The sequence below is a fragment of the Sturnus vulgaris genome, chromosome 10 (genome assembly GCF_052056855.1).
Source record: "Sturnus vulgaris isolate bStuVul1 chromosome 10, bStuVul1.hap1, whole genome shotgun sequence".
Taxonomy (NCBI): Eukaryota; Metazoa; Chordata; class Aves; order Passeriformes; family Sturnidae; genus Sturnus; species Sturnus vulgaris.
Genome location: NC_142252.1, coordinates 9839510 through 9853814, shown reverse-complemented (window position 1 = coordinate 9853814; position 14305 = coordinate 9839510). Strand labels below are relative to the sequence as shown.

General features: G+C 39.5%; 1 protein-coding gene across 14 annotated transcripts in view; it reads right to left on the bottom strand.

Annotated features, from left to right (window-relative positions):
• The window catches only part of AGFG1 (ArfGAP with FG repeats 1), a 35918-nt gene that overhangs the window by 21220 nt on the left and 393 nt on the right, over positions 1-14305 (bottom strand). For all 14 annotated transcript variants that reach the window (XM_088170735.1, XM_014877875.2, XM_088170739.1 and 11 more), the window contains exon 2: positions 5518-5611. In XM_088170735.1, coding sequence (XP_088026861.1) covers positions 5518-5611 — 94 coding nt within the window. The remainder of the gene's footprint in view (positions 1-5517; positions 5612-14305) is intronic.

Below are 14305 nucleotides of genomic sequence, written 5' to 3'. Positions count from 1 at the left end.
GTATGCAGCATTTGAAAGTCTACTTTTGTTGAAGGGTTGACAAGAGCAATACTTTGAAGTTTTGCCCCTACTGCACTCTGAGGGCGGCAAAAATCAAGACAAAGCCAAGTTTTATCTTGTCAGGTAACAATATGTAGATAACAAGATTCAGCAGTTGTCTTCATGGAATTTAAAAGTTCATAAGAATCCCTTTACAACTGCTTTGGGAAGGATAGTACCTGTCCTCTGCCAACAAGCTCCAGTCCTGCAAGGGATGTCATTAGACACTTGGCAACCAGATACTGGGACGTTCAGAATTAGATCAGCAAGTACAGCATGAAGTAAAGAGGGAAAGAGAATCACAACCAGCACCAACCTACTCACCCTGACCTAGATAAAAACCCAGGAGGTAGCAAGGCAGAAACTGTGAGTTGCTGTAACTTCAATATATCATTGAACAGAGAAATTGGGCCAAGTGCATATTGTATGTTATAATAAAGCCTTTACCTATATTTCTCTTCATACCATTGGTTTCCCTGAATCTGCACTCCACAGCTATTCCATCTGAGGGAGATTTGTTCTTCCCAGAGTAATTATATTTACCATGCATTAGGTTTTCCATACACTATTTGCATTTGTAGTCCGACACTTGGAGAAATTACCTTTGTTTTCAGCTTTGACAGAAAGCAACAAATAACACATCCCATTCAGTGCACATCTGGCACACCACAAAACATAGTTAATCAGAAAGGTTTGTGATTTAAAACCCAGCCTCCAGTAACATTTCATGCTTTCAGGAATCCCAAGAAGGGCTCAAAGACTAAAAAGAAAATACATTTACCTGTTTTCCACAAAAATTTAGCTTTTGTTTTGCTTTGTGTTTTATTGACGTTGTTTTGGGGTTTTTTTCCCCTGTGTGTTTTTACAGAGTTGGGCAAGTGGGGAAGAACAGTCCCACTAAAAAAGTGCTAATTAAGAAAATCAGCATTATTCATCAACTTTCGCAGAAACACCGAGAATCTGAGATTTCAGTTATTTCCATTCCAGTGCTATGTATTTCAACAACCAAATAAAGCTTTGCCATGTCATAACTATTTCACTGATAGAGATCTCCAGTGTGTGTGGGAAGGCGGATATAGGAGAGACAAAGGCCTTCTGCTTACACAACACATTGAGCCACCACACTTTAGAAACTCCTGTTAGCATAGTTGTGCTAGTTAGGAAGAATAAAAATTCAGTCAGGACAGCAGAATTAAGTTCTTGCTCATTAAGCCTCCTGCTCTTGCATATGGTGAAGGCAGCAAGGCAAGGAGAAGATCTCAGAGAACACATCCTCCTGGTGATAGAAGTTGCACTTCAATCAGGAAAAAGCGCACTACTTGACCTACAACACTTCTTGAGACCCAGACATACCACTGCATAGGAAGATTACATGTGTCAGTCTAGTTTAAAAAGCTCTAACAAGATAATACCTTTCAGGAGGCTGGTAAATGCCAAATTAGATTTTTTTCTTCTCTTCTTCCGTGCCAATAAAATATCCGCAATTATGCGCCAAATGTAATGCTGACAGTGCAAAGAACTGCACATTACCACACGACAAAACTATGTTCCAAAACATAACACCCTACAGGAAGAAAGATTTGGAAACGATTTTTTAATGTAAGTTATAGTTTTGTTTAGTAATTCTGCACTTCTGATGTCAATATTATTCATTAATCTCTGTCGGTTAAAAGAATTTTATACTGCCAGAGTGCTGATTACACAGGCAGTTTGGGTCCAGAAGTTATAACAGTTTCATAAGCAGAGTCAAGCCAGTAAATCCTGCTAACAAAGACATTGTTCTACACACAATCAGCTCATGTATCTCTGTATCGTATTAGCAGAACCAGCAATGTACTCCAAGGACACCTGACTGCACAGCTCGTGCTGTCAGCACTCATCAGCTCCAGCTTAGGACTGCTCCTTCCACTCCAGGGTTTCTGGGCCACATTCCACGCTGAAGGAGATTCTAGGGAAGCATTCTGGTTTGGCCTAACACCAGCTCTGAACCAGACTCAGACTGCTGCCAGTTCTGCAAGAGTGCAGGAAACAGACTTGCACAGGTGCTATTGAGAGTCAGGAAAATTGGCACCAAACCAAAATTCAGCACTATTAAAATAATTCCAAGCAGCTGAGCATACCTTCATGTATTCTACTCATTAGCTCAGGTAAACATTGTCTTTGCCTCAGAGTAACAGAGATTTTCTAAATACAAGATCATCAAGATCTTTTTCTTCAACTACATGCATATTAGAATGGGTTATTTGGAAAGGTTATAAAATACCTGTCATTTTTCAAAAGGGTAGGAGAAAAATTAACCCTGTAACCAGTTCATAATACTATTCTTTATCTGAGGGGAAAAGTTTCTGAATAGATATTCACAGCTATAATGGCAACAGCAGATTAGCACCACCTCCACTTTCTTCAAACAGCGAGTTCACTTCCTACTACCACTGCACAACTGAATCAGAGGCGGAATCAGCACTACCGTCATTCGAGGATGAGGATTCAAACAGACATCTCCATAGCACTCCATTATTCCTAACGGGAAAATGTGAAAATACCTCACACTGCTCTTCATGAAGAGAGCAGGGAGAGAAAACTCCTTACCCAGCAGAGTCAGAACTGCCTTTATCCTCCAAAAGGATTTCAGAAGGCACTTGAGGAATGTCAGCTGGAAGATGCCTCCATTCTCACTGCAGTGACCTAATCCCAGCATTAGCAAAACTGGAGTCTGGACAACTGTTTATATCTCCAGATGAGTAAGCAACACCAAAATATAGGTGTCTTCTAACACAGCATAAGGATTTAAAACTCTGTTTGAAGCAGTAAAAACTCATTTAAAATAATGTTCAAGCTACTTGTGCCAGAAAGACATTTCTTAGAATGTGTCTATATGGGGAAGAAGATGAAGTCTCACCAAAGGAAAAGCTGCTCTGAATAATCTCTCCCTGAAGCAGTTGCTTTGCAGAAGCCTGTCAGTAACTGATTATTTTACCCATGCGTGCTACAAAGCGGGTCATTTACACCAACCAGGGAAAAGTTGGCATTTTACATATTAGGAAGTATTTTGGGTTTTACTTTGCATGGTTGAGTGGTTGGGGTTTTTTGGTTTTGTTTGTTGTCTGGGTTATTTTAAAGGACTTCTACCTCACACAAAACACTGACCTCACAAATATCCTTTGAAGGAGAGTGGAAAACTACTTCCTCCAAGAACAACACAGCACCTTAACTACTTTATCTCATGGAATTTTTCTTGCTATTTTACTTTGTATTCAGAACAAGATCCCTATTGTACAACCATGATCTACTCATCAGGAAGCAAGAAAGTTTATCACAGAGGCCCTGGCCATGTGGGAGAAAGACTAGAACAAAAAAATTGGAATGACAGTATTTTAGAAGTGCCAGAAAACTAGAAGCTAAACCTTATAGACTGTCAAAAAAGTTGAGCTTCTTTTTATCTGTATCGTTGTACAATTGTTTTAATTGTTGATATTAAGACATTGGACAATTCCACATTTGAAAAGACTTATTTTAGGAAATTTCCTTTCTTCCTATACACATAAGAGCCTCCTATGCTGAACAGCAAGCTAAGCAATAAAACGGGTTTTTTTTGTGAAGTCAGATGAATTTCCTCTGTCCAATACATTATCTTATCTGCAGATAAGTATTCCAAAGTCCAATACGAACATGAGAAAGCAAAATGCCTATTTAACTATGCAATATAAAGTACAACACAGTGAAAACATGTTTAACTAGGTTTTGAACTTCTAACAGTGTTTAAAGCAATAATAATTTCTGTTCAGTATTTGAGCACTCCTTAAATCTACCATAGGCATTTAAAAGTGTCTATTCAGTTCTACTTAAGAATTAAAGCAATAATCAACAACCTAAAACTAAACTCAGAAGGACATCTTCATTTATGAAGCACCTCATTTAAATCATTACAAATCTCTAATTAGAGTACTACAAGTGCAAAGACCCCCACTTTTGAAACAGAATAGCACTGCAGAGGTCTGATTTTTTTATGTCAATAATAAATTATGTATCAAGTAAATCATTATGATTAGCAGACTAGTCATGGCTATAATGAGAAGGATAACCACACTAATCACTTGAGAAGGGATCACTTAAGGTTCCAGATCAGTGAAAACAAGCTCATAGCACTCTCTAGACACTGTAAGTTCAGTAAAAAACGAAATTAAAACAAATACAGGGACAGAGCTACAAACACACATTTTCCTTCACACTTCATGAAGCTTAAAGCTAAGCTGGAGTTTCCAATCTAACCTTATGGAAAGAGCCTTCAACACACTGCATGTGAATGGAAGATTGTTTATTAAATTTCCCTATGCAAAAAGTCAGCAATATGCTCTGTACATACACACACATATATGCAACGCTCTAGTTTTAAAAACCCAACCAATCCAAGCCATCAACAGTATTTTATGAAGTCAGAGAGTTCAGGCCTTGTTCTAGCTCTGTCTGGAGGAATCATCCACTAACAGTCATTTCAACAAGTGTATTTCAACGCATATTTACCAGGGCAGAAAAAGAAATTACTACTTCTGTTTTCATTCTTCAACCTGACAGTTATGAATAGACCAACTTTAAGAAAGTTAAGTATCAGCATTTTACTGAATGATGGGATTTATCCCCACAAAGCTTCACAAAAGCACACCAATAAAACCTCTCTAGCCTACAATCAATAGTTCTACTAAACAGGATACAGATGCAATCAGTGCGAAGCAGAACCTTATCTACTTCGAACAGAGGCAAAAATCTGCCTCTAACATCCTCAAGGCTACAGCAGAGCATTAAAACACAAACTTCACCCTCGGCAATAGCCACATCCAGGGCTTAAGTGATCTGTGTATTCCCACAGAGCCAATCCAACATTCACCTCCCATTTTTGTTTCTATCAAAAAGAACAAAAAGTCAGTATGCTAGAACTTCTCTTCAAAACTGCCACAAACCAGTCACTAAATAACAATTTCTCCCTTTCCTTCCTCTCTCAATAATATTCAATATGGATATACTTTCATTAAGTAGAGAGGCTATTAAAACTACAAGAAGACTTTCTGACACCAAGTGTAAACAATACAGCTACAAGCTGTATTTTTGTATTTATTCTTGTCACAGTACACTCTTTCAGGAAATACTGCTGCAGTCAGTTTCAAGTGCTGAGCTTACAGGAAAAAAAAAAGACAGTTGCATATTGCCTTATGCAAAATCAAAAGAAAACCCAATTCAGAAATAGTGATCATGTGAATGTGGATTGTCTGGGTTGGGCAATAACATTGTGATGATCTGCTACCCAATGAAACAAGCTCTTCAGAAGCCTCATTTCAAATGATGGTGGCTTCAAAAGACTTCTGTCTAGCTTTTGCAAAAAAAACAAAAAGCAAAATAATAAAAAAAAAACCCTACATTTTCTTTAAGTAGTGTTTTCAACTTTAATATTACAGTGCCAAACCCACTTTATTTGCTAATACTTACTTCATTTCCATGTTTCTGCAGAAATTCTATTTCTTGTTGTGTGAACGTAGTCATTGAAATCGACTTCACTCTGTGGGGTGGATTCAAGCCCCGCCTGAAAGAAGCGAGAAGTATTGAGCATTTGGGAAATTTGTCATCGTACAAGCACATTTAATGCTACAGCTAGAACTCAGTTTTAAAATCAGGAGCCACAGCTGTAAAACATACTCATTCTTAGTACTGTCATACAACTTAAGGCTGTGCAAGCTTTTCTCAAGGTAACACTCTGTATACAAAGCAAAATAACAGAACTTCAGGGGAGACCAATATTCACAATCGCTCATGCAAAGTCACTCTGGCACTTTCTATGCAAATTTAAGAAAACAAAATTAGACTTCTATTTTTTAAATCCTAATCTGCTTCACCCTTGCCTCTCTACCTTTTATCTCTCACTCTTGGGTTCCTGGTTGTAGTTTCCTTTCCCTCCAACTCCTTCCTCATTTTGATCTCTTATTGAAACTTCTACACAGTAAGTAGATTTCTTCAAGCTAAACTACCCAGCTCAGTCTTTTTCTCTTGCTTTAACCTACATTTCCTGTTAGAGCATCTTTTTCTAGTTTACTTTTTGCCCCTGCACTCACAGGGGCTTATTCCTCTTCCTGAACACTACAGAAGTAACCACAGCAAAAGCAAAAAGACACTGATTTTAGCATGCTCTCAAACGAGAGATGCCATTGCTAATGCCACAGCTCCAAAGGTGAGCAGCTCTGCCTGGAGCCCAGCTTGGCACCGCTCTCACTCACATCCACGCCAGGCTGCTGCAGCAGGGCCAGCACAACTCCAGGCACCTGTGCTGCCACACAGCCTGACACTGACAAACCCCGTTCAGTCACAACCTGCAAGCACAGAGACAAAACCTGCTGAGCCACAGCACCAGGGTAAGAAAAAGCTTGCTTTCTTTTCAAACTCCTTCTTTAAATACATGCTACCTACTGCTTTTGCCCACAAACACTTCCAATCAAACCCAAGCTGTGCTTTGCCCAATGGATGCCAGAACATTCCACCCCACAAATGCCAGGCAGTGTTGACACTCGCTCAGGTAAAAACCACGGCGCTAGTTTAACACTGATTAATTAGGCCTGGATTTCTGAAATACCATCTCAAAAAACAATTAATATACATTCGAGATATCAAAGCACACAAAAAGCTTTCCAGGGATGTCATACGGGCCTAACAAATCACAAAGAAAATCAACTGATAACTGTATTGCTTGTATTTGTCCCTACACTTAGAACTCTGAATTTGATTCAGATTACTTTTGAGACTAAAAACCAAAACAACACTGACATCTAATTTAGGACAACCAGTGATTTTCTTTAAACTCCATGATTATCTCACAAACATTAACTATAAATTAAATTGTTATCCATCAGAACAGTCTACGACAAAAATTTGATATTTCAAATATTAACGTTATATTCAACTTTGACAGCAAAGTTTTAGCACTTCAAGTTTTCAAAGTAAGTCCAATGGGAAAAATACTGTTGTGCATTCAAATTGCAAATTGACCTTCACACCTAAATTCAAGTGTACCTGTAAGAAAATTCTGATTCTGTGTTAAAATATCTCCACATTTTTAATCAAAAGTTGGATACAGGTTAGAACACTAAGCAGTAATATTTTAGCCTAAGTTTCAGGAGAAAACAATTTGAGATAATCACTCCTGGATTAACACTTGGATAAACAACTAATTGTATTTTGCTAAGAAATGCAGTGATTTTGAGTACCTTAAAAACAGAAGTCATTTACAAACGTACAGGCATATGAAAATTAGTTTTACAGAATACTATTTGCTGCAGCAGATTTTTGAAATTGGAGCAGCTGACATTGGACTCCACAGTTCAGCACCTTGACATGGTAAGAAGTTTAACTGAGAGGTTTTAAGGTAGTTGATTAATCTATCTTCTCTCAAAATATTTAAATTTCTTAGTTAATTAAAGTTACCAGTTTAATATCTTTCATCTAGCTGTATCATCTACATCACAAATAAATTACATTTACTACATTTAATACTACAGTATTATCTAAGATTTTTTTAAAGTAAGTATTCATTATAAGATGATGCAATTTAAACCAAATCTGTAGGAGTTCCATGCAGTTAAAATTCATTGTCTCAGAGCTGGTGCTAGGATTAGGTTTTGCTTATTTTTCGGTTTTAAAAGCATCACCTTCTTGGTCTGTGCATGCAAGTAATTACATTTCACTAAATGGCACTTGTGGCATCACATATTGAGTGACAGCACAGAAATAAAGTTGGCATCCACCTGGCATTTCACACAGATCTGCTCCATCAAATGTTATATGACAATTACTGTCCCTTGCTTTTGCAGTAAGTGTAAAAGCAGTTCTATCTGCCTTAGTCTGTTCAATTTACTCTACTCGGAGTAATTACAATAGCAGCACAGTTAGGTAGTTGTAAACTATTTAATGACTGCTTAAAAGCCGGAGCTATTCACGAACACATTCACATGTTTCTCAGCACAGGCAGTAGATCTCAACTTTCCCACTAGCTCCTGCTGGGAATTCCCTTTTGCAGTAAGTATAGTTTCAGTGCTCTGTTGTACCTACGTTTGCAATTTCAGGGCACTGCACAACTTCTTTAAGATGTACCTAGTCTACACTCACCTACCAGAGCTCTTCAGAGCATTTACATCAGCAAATACAGATATCTTCAACATCTTCAGCTCTATTAAGCAGCAATATTAAATGTGGTTGAGGCCTAGATAAGATTTTGTTAAATCTCACCAGAGACTTCCTCCATGCCTCTCTCTCCAGTGAAGAGTTCAAAGATATAAGGTTTCATAAGGTTTCCTGATATACGCATTATATCCACATGGGATAAGATGAATTCACATTTCTCTTACACCATTCTGCTAAAAGAAGGAAGATATCCCCCCTAAAGATCACATCACCATACAGAGGTGTCAGATGTCTGGCAGGATGAAAGAAAGCATGACACCATGTCAGTGGTCCAGGAGGACTGGAAATTCTGAACAAAACTTTAAAAGCTATAATCTAAAGTAAACTATAAAGCTGAACTACTGTATATTCAAGTATTCATGTCCACTGAATATGGCAAAGGATGCAAAGAACCTATGTAAAGCTTTCCCTTATGCTAAAGCAGCCTAAGAAGTCAGCCGAGAACAAAGAATTCGAGACAAGAAGGCGCACACCAACATAGCCCAAACATATGCATTATCTTCCTTAGATAAATTACTTCCATTCTACCATTAGAACAGCAAACTCTCCATTTTTTTTATGATTTCTGACTGTCATCCATTAATTGCCTGGATCTTCCCTAAAACAGAACAGTTGTAACATTTTTGAAACAGGATTCAAGGACCTTCCTTACCTACAAAGATTATTTAATGACCCAAATGATTCACAAATAGCTCATCTACATATGGGGGAAGCTTACTGGTAGACAGCCAAGTGCAATTATCCCTTATGAGGAACTGATAAATCTCCTTTTTTACAGGAAAAATGTTTCTTTTCTTGTATTTGACAAGTGTTTCACACAGTTCCAATGCTTTACAGTACTCCCTATTTAACAGGGCACAGAATGGATTGCAGTCCCTTAGTGCAAGTTATCCATGCCTAAATTTAAATTGACCCTGAAGAAGTATTTTCAACCTGCCCCTGTGCAGAAGTACCAGTTACTCCCTTCCCTACAACAGAGCTCAAGGGGAAGGCAGCAACCAAACGCTACCTCAGCACTTAAACCAGACTGCAGCTCTCCCAAGAGGCCCTGGGGAAAGATGACAGAGTAAGACAATTCTGCCATCTGCACTTATCCAGCACACCACAGCTAGAACATCCCACACAGAGATCCCACTCATCACTGCCAACTTCTTCACGCTCAGCAACGATTATTTCTGTGCAAGAGCGCTGTGACCAGAGCTTCCAGCCCAGTGGAGACTCTCCTCCACTGACCCTCACTGAGTCACAGCGTAGCGCAGGGGCAGCTTCAGAGAACATGAGACCTCTGTTCTCCAGAGGGCATTGTTAAACTGGGGCTCTCACAAACAAAGGAACCTTTAAGGCCACTGACACAAGATTCTGCAGTCTGGCAACTGAAACATTAAACATTCAAAACACCGTCAACAAGCAGCAGATATTTGTTACTAACATAATTTAGCGGCAAATTATAGTTGAACTTGTGATTGTTGGCAGAGCAGCCGTCTGCAAAGGCCAGGGCTGGGAGGGAAGAAAAATGCAAAGAGTGAGCTCTGGCAGAAGAGAGGGTCCCTTCTGTGGGAGGAATGGTGGGCAGACGGCTGCTCAACACTGCTAGTGTTCCCTGGATCAGATTTGAACACCATCTCGAGTCTAAGCCAGCAAAATCTCATCCCCTAAAAATCAGGAAGTTAACGAGAAAAGTCAAATACCAAGCCATCATAGAGCACCCCACATTCCCAGGTGTCCACAAAACAAGCACCAGAATACCCAATGTCACAGTCTTCGTTATTATTTCTGTGCTACTGCAATTAGCAAAAAAGAATATAAGCAGCACTGGCCATTCCTGATACTTGTAGACCTCCCTGGAGACCCTCCGCCATCTCACAAGCTCATTTATTTTTAATAGCAGACGACTCATACACACATTTTGAAGCAGAATTAAGGTTAATTTAGGTTTTTTCTTAAAAAATACTCAAACATTCTTTCTGAACTGCACATTGTTCACTGTGGTATAGAGCCATTTCCTTTGCTCTCCTGCCTTGCAACTGAAAACAAGAAATATAGTAAAACAGAAAATACCCTTATATATACACACAAAGACACAGAAGACATGGAGGCATTTTCCAAACATGCTCCAAAGCAAAAAAGAGGACTGAAAAGTCATGCTAACACAATCACCTTCACTCTAGCACTGTTTATTTACACTATTTTAATTTTTACTAAACTTCCTCTAGGGAAAGAACAGTCACTGCACAGAGATGCTATAGTTTGTTACTAATCTATCTGCCATCAAATACTTCTATCTGGCTGGAACAGAAGTCCCCTGCTCGTGAAAATTTAAAATTTAAACTAGGAGCATCACACGCAGCCAGAAGAAGGCCAACTCTTGTAAAAAAAAAATAGCATAAACGGGCTTTAGCATTTTTCAAAGTACCTATTATGTTCTAAACATTCCTTGTTGCTGAACAAGAGACTTCCTAAATAAGTTGGGAGAGAGTTAAGAGGGCAGTGAAAGAAAGGACAGGAGTGCCTTAATTATCACATCAGCAGATACAAAAAAGAGTCAAGATTAAATTAAAAAATTATATAATACAAAACGTGTGCAAGTGGACTCTTAAACAGGGATATTCTCCATTGGTGAACTGAAAAACATGTTCTTTTTATCAAAGTTGGGAGCAGGCTGACTGCGAGTGCTACAGAAGTGCCTGAAAGCAGAGATGCACAGACAGCTGAGATACAAGGCAGAGAGGCATTTGATAAGACAAAGGGAAGGATGTCACTGTCAGCAGGCCACATGGGAGCATCCAGGAAAACAATGGTCATAGCTACCAACATAATCCTTTGAATCAAAGGACTACTGTCAAACCAAAATAATCTCCCTGCCAACATTTCCCGAGATGCGAGTTTGCTGTAATAAAGAGAAATCTTCCCGTGGTGTATGACCGTAATCCTTGACCTAAGCACACTGCTCCTCCAGAGCATCTCCTCCCGCAGAAATGACTGTGTGGATCGTTCCATATATCCTATATTCTCGTACAACACCAAAAAGGTGAATTACCTTGTGTCATGCCAGCACACCTCTTTCGCCCACACGAAGAACTTAAACACAGGGGACAAGCAGAAGTATTTTAAGAGGAAGCAAATTCACATCACTGTGCATGAACTTTCTCCAGCATGAGCAATTTTGCACCGCAAAACTTCTGCTCTGGTAAACGTGATCTGATCTGACCACTTAGAACCAAAGTACTAAGGAAAAAAACCTCCTGTCATTCACACTTCTGACTTGACAAGACTCACCTTTAACATTCAAGCCAGAAACAGATTTTTTAGCAAAACCACTAGTTCTGTCATTGTTCTTAGCACCAAAAGAACAAGCTAGTAGAGGGAATGGTAGGTTTTTAAAGCTAAATCTAGTAATACGTAGCATCACTCTTTTGATGCATATTAAATACTTAAGGGAAATCCAGGATGGATCCAGAATTAAGATCTGCAGTGTGAATAGACAGCCAGGAAAATGAATAAACACTTCAGAAAACTAACAAAAAAAGTTATACTACAGTTTTAAAGAGTTTAGAGTTAACTGTATCTAGAATAACATGCCTACTTAAAATGACATTGATGTTAGCAATCACTTTTAATTAACTGAGAAACCTTTCAGAAGGAGATTTTAATCTAATAGTATTTTAATCTTGCATTGGGCACTTCATACTTGAAAAAACTAGTCTACTTGACTCCACGAATACTTCCAGTACCAGATTAGAAAAAAGTAATTATAACAAGAAGCAATGCAAGTCATTCACATAGCATATAAACAAGATAAAGTACTAAGATTATTAAAGCCTTACAGTAAAGCAAGTACTACAAGGCAGAACGCAAACAGCCATTAAGGACTACAGAAGCAGCAGTACTTTTCTATTTGCCATTATGTGGTTTGTTCCCAAGTCATTTCCCTACAGCATGGAATTCTACAGTGAAAAGCATTTGGAAATAAATAAGTTGTTTGAAGAACTGTTCTGACAGAAGTGTTAAAAATAAGTTTCTAGTTATGAAACAGACATGACCTACACCAAGTCTCATCACTAACAAAAACATCCCAATGGCTAGGTGTTAACCAATGTACATGGTCCAGCACATACAGTTTATGGAGGTTTTTCCAAGTTGACATGAAAGAATGAGTCCAAATTTATTTTCGAGGGAAGCTTTAAGTCTCTTTAACAGCAGTTTACTCCAGATGCAAGTGTGTTACTAGCTGTAAGAACCAAACATGTTTGTGGTTGCTTTTTTACAGCAAGGCAAAAACACTGCATATTTAGAATGAAAAAAACATTTGCATTTTATTGGAATACCAATACCTTAACCATGTTTTTGCAGATAGTCTTCCTCCTTTAAGCATGGTAACAACCAAATGATGGCCAACTTAACAGCAAGTGGCAGCTGTCCCCTGCTTACGAGCTGGCTGTACGTCCTTTTGGTTGCTGTAAATTGGACTATGCACTTTAGTAGTCCATACCTCCCAGCCAACAGATAAAAGGAACAGACTCTTCTGAACCCACGCTAAGCATCTCAGCAGCATTCACAATATATTTGTCTATTAAGGCTAAGAAGCCTGAAAAATAAAGACAAACACTCTCATGGTGCAGCTTTATCACGCTGTCAGCTGAACCCAGTAAGAACATGTGCAACCATTAAATAAGCTCAATGCAGTAGCTTAAAATAGTTTCACGTGCCAGCACAAATAAGTTTGCTAAGAGAGCAAACAATAGCCAGAGCTGGCTGATTGAGTGGCATGTATGTGTGAAAAACCAGACTCTTTTCAATTTCACAACCTAAATGTATTTTCTGTATTTGCAAGTCTGTTCAGAGGCCTACATAAAGCAGAAGTAAAAGAAACCCAAGTCTAATTAGCTGTCTATTGGTATAAAAGGCAGTTTGTTCCATAGAAATTCAGCAAAGAACTAACATTTTGCTTTATTTTGCATTTCAACATAATTACCAACCTTGTTCTAAAACATCAGACCTCACCTGGAAGGGCTATTTGAGGTAGTAAGGTGACAGAAATTAGTTCAGATTCCTGAATTCCTTTTATGAGCTCAAACCCTTAGAAACACCAATCTGTATCCTTTGACATACTATTTATTACTTCTTTGGTTACTCTTTGATTCTGTTCCATTTCATTAGCACAATGCTACAGAATCATATAAAATCAAACAGATATAGCTAAGGAGACAGCAGCACTGAAGAGAGAGGGGTCTTTCCCCCCAAGTTAGGGATATGTGACTGAAATTCACAAGTGACTGACCTCAACTCTTAGTTTAATATACAATATCTCTGGGGAGGATGGGTGGAAAAGGGAGGAGTAGTGGGGAGGCCCATACAGGAATGAGGAACAGGAAAAATGCAATCACTTTATCAGAGCCAATCCCTTTCCAAGGTTTATATATATAGTTTGAAGGAAACATTCGATGTAAGAGGAAAAAAAAAATCCAACCACCTTCTACTTTTCTGATCAAGTCTCTTAAACCACTGGGGCTGGAGTTTATCGACTAAGACAGAGCTTAAAGAGTTGTCTTACAAACTACCACCAAGCAGAACCCGATGCACATAAAGCTATGCTGGTGGCTTAACTTAACGTTGAAGCAATATCTGTAAACGTATTCACGACAGGGTTAGTATCGCCGCATCTTCAAGGCTGTCATGACAGTAAACTGCTCAGCCACGTGCCCCTTCCCTTTCCACAAGTATTGTCGCACACTTGTTTAATTAACCACCCCTCCGACACGTCCGTGGGGTGGTGGCGCTCCGGCTGCCCGTGCGCGCTCCCCCTACGTGCCGGAGAAACCTCCCCAGGATCATCTCCGGGCCGCGGGGCTGCCGTGCGCCCCAGCCCCGCACGCCGCGCCAGCGGCCGCCACCTCCGCACCGGGGGCTCCGACGGGGATTTCCAGCGAATGCGCCCGGGAAAGCCTCCCGACGGCCTCCTTCCCTTCCCCTCCTCAGGCTATCCCCCCGCCCGCAGCCCTCCGACGTGGCCGAGCCGGCAGCAGGAAGGGCGAGCGCAGGGGAGCGGCGG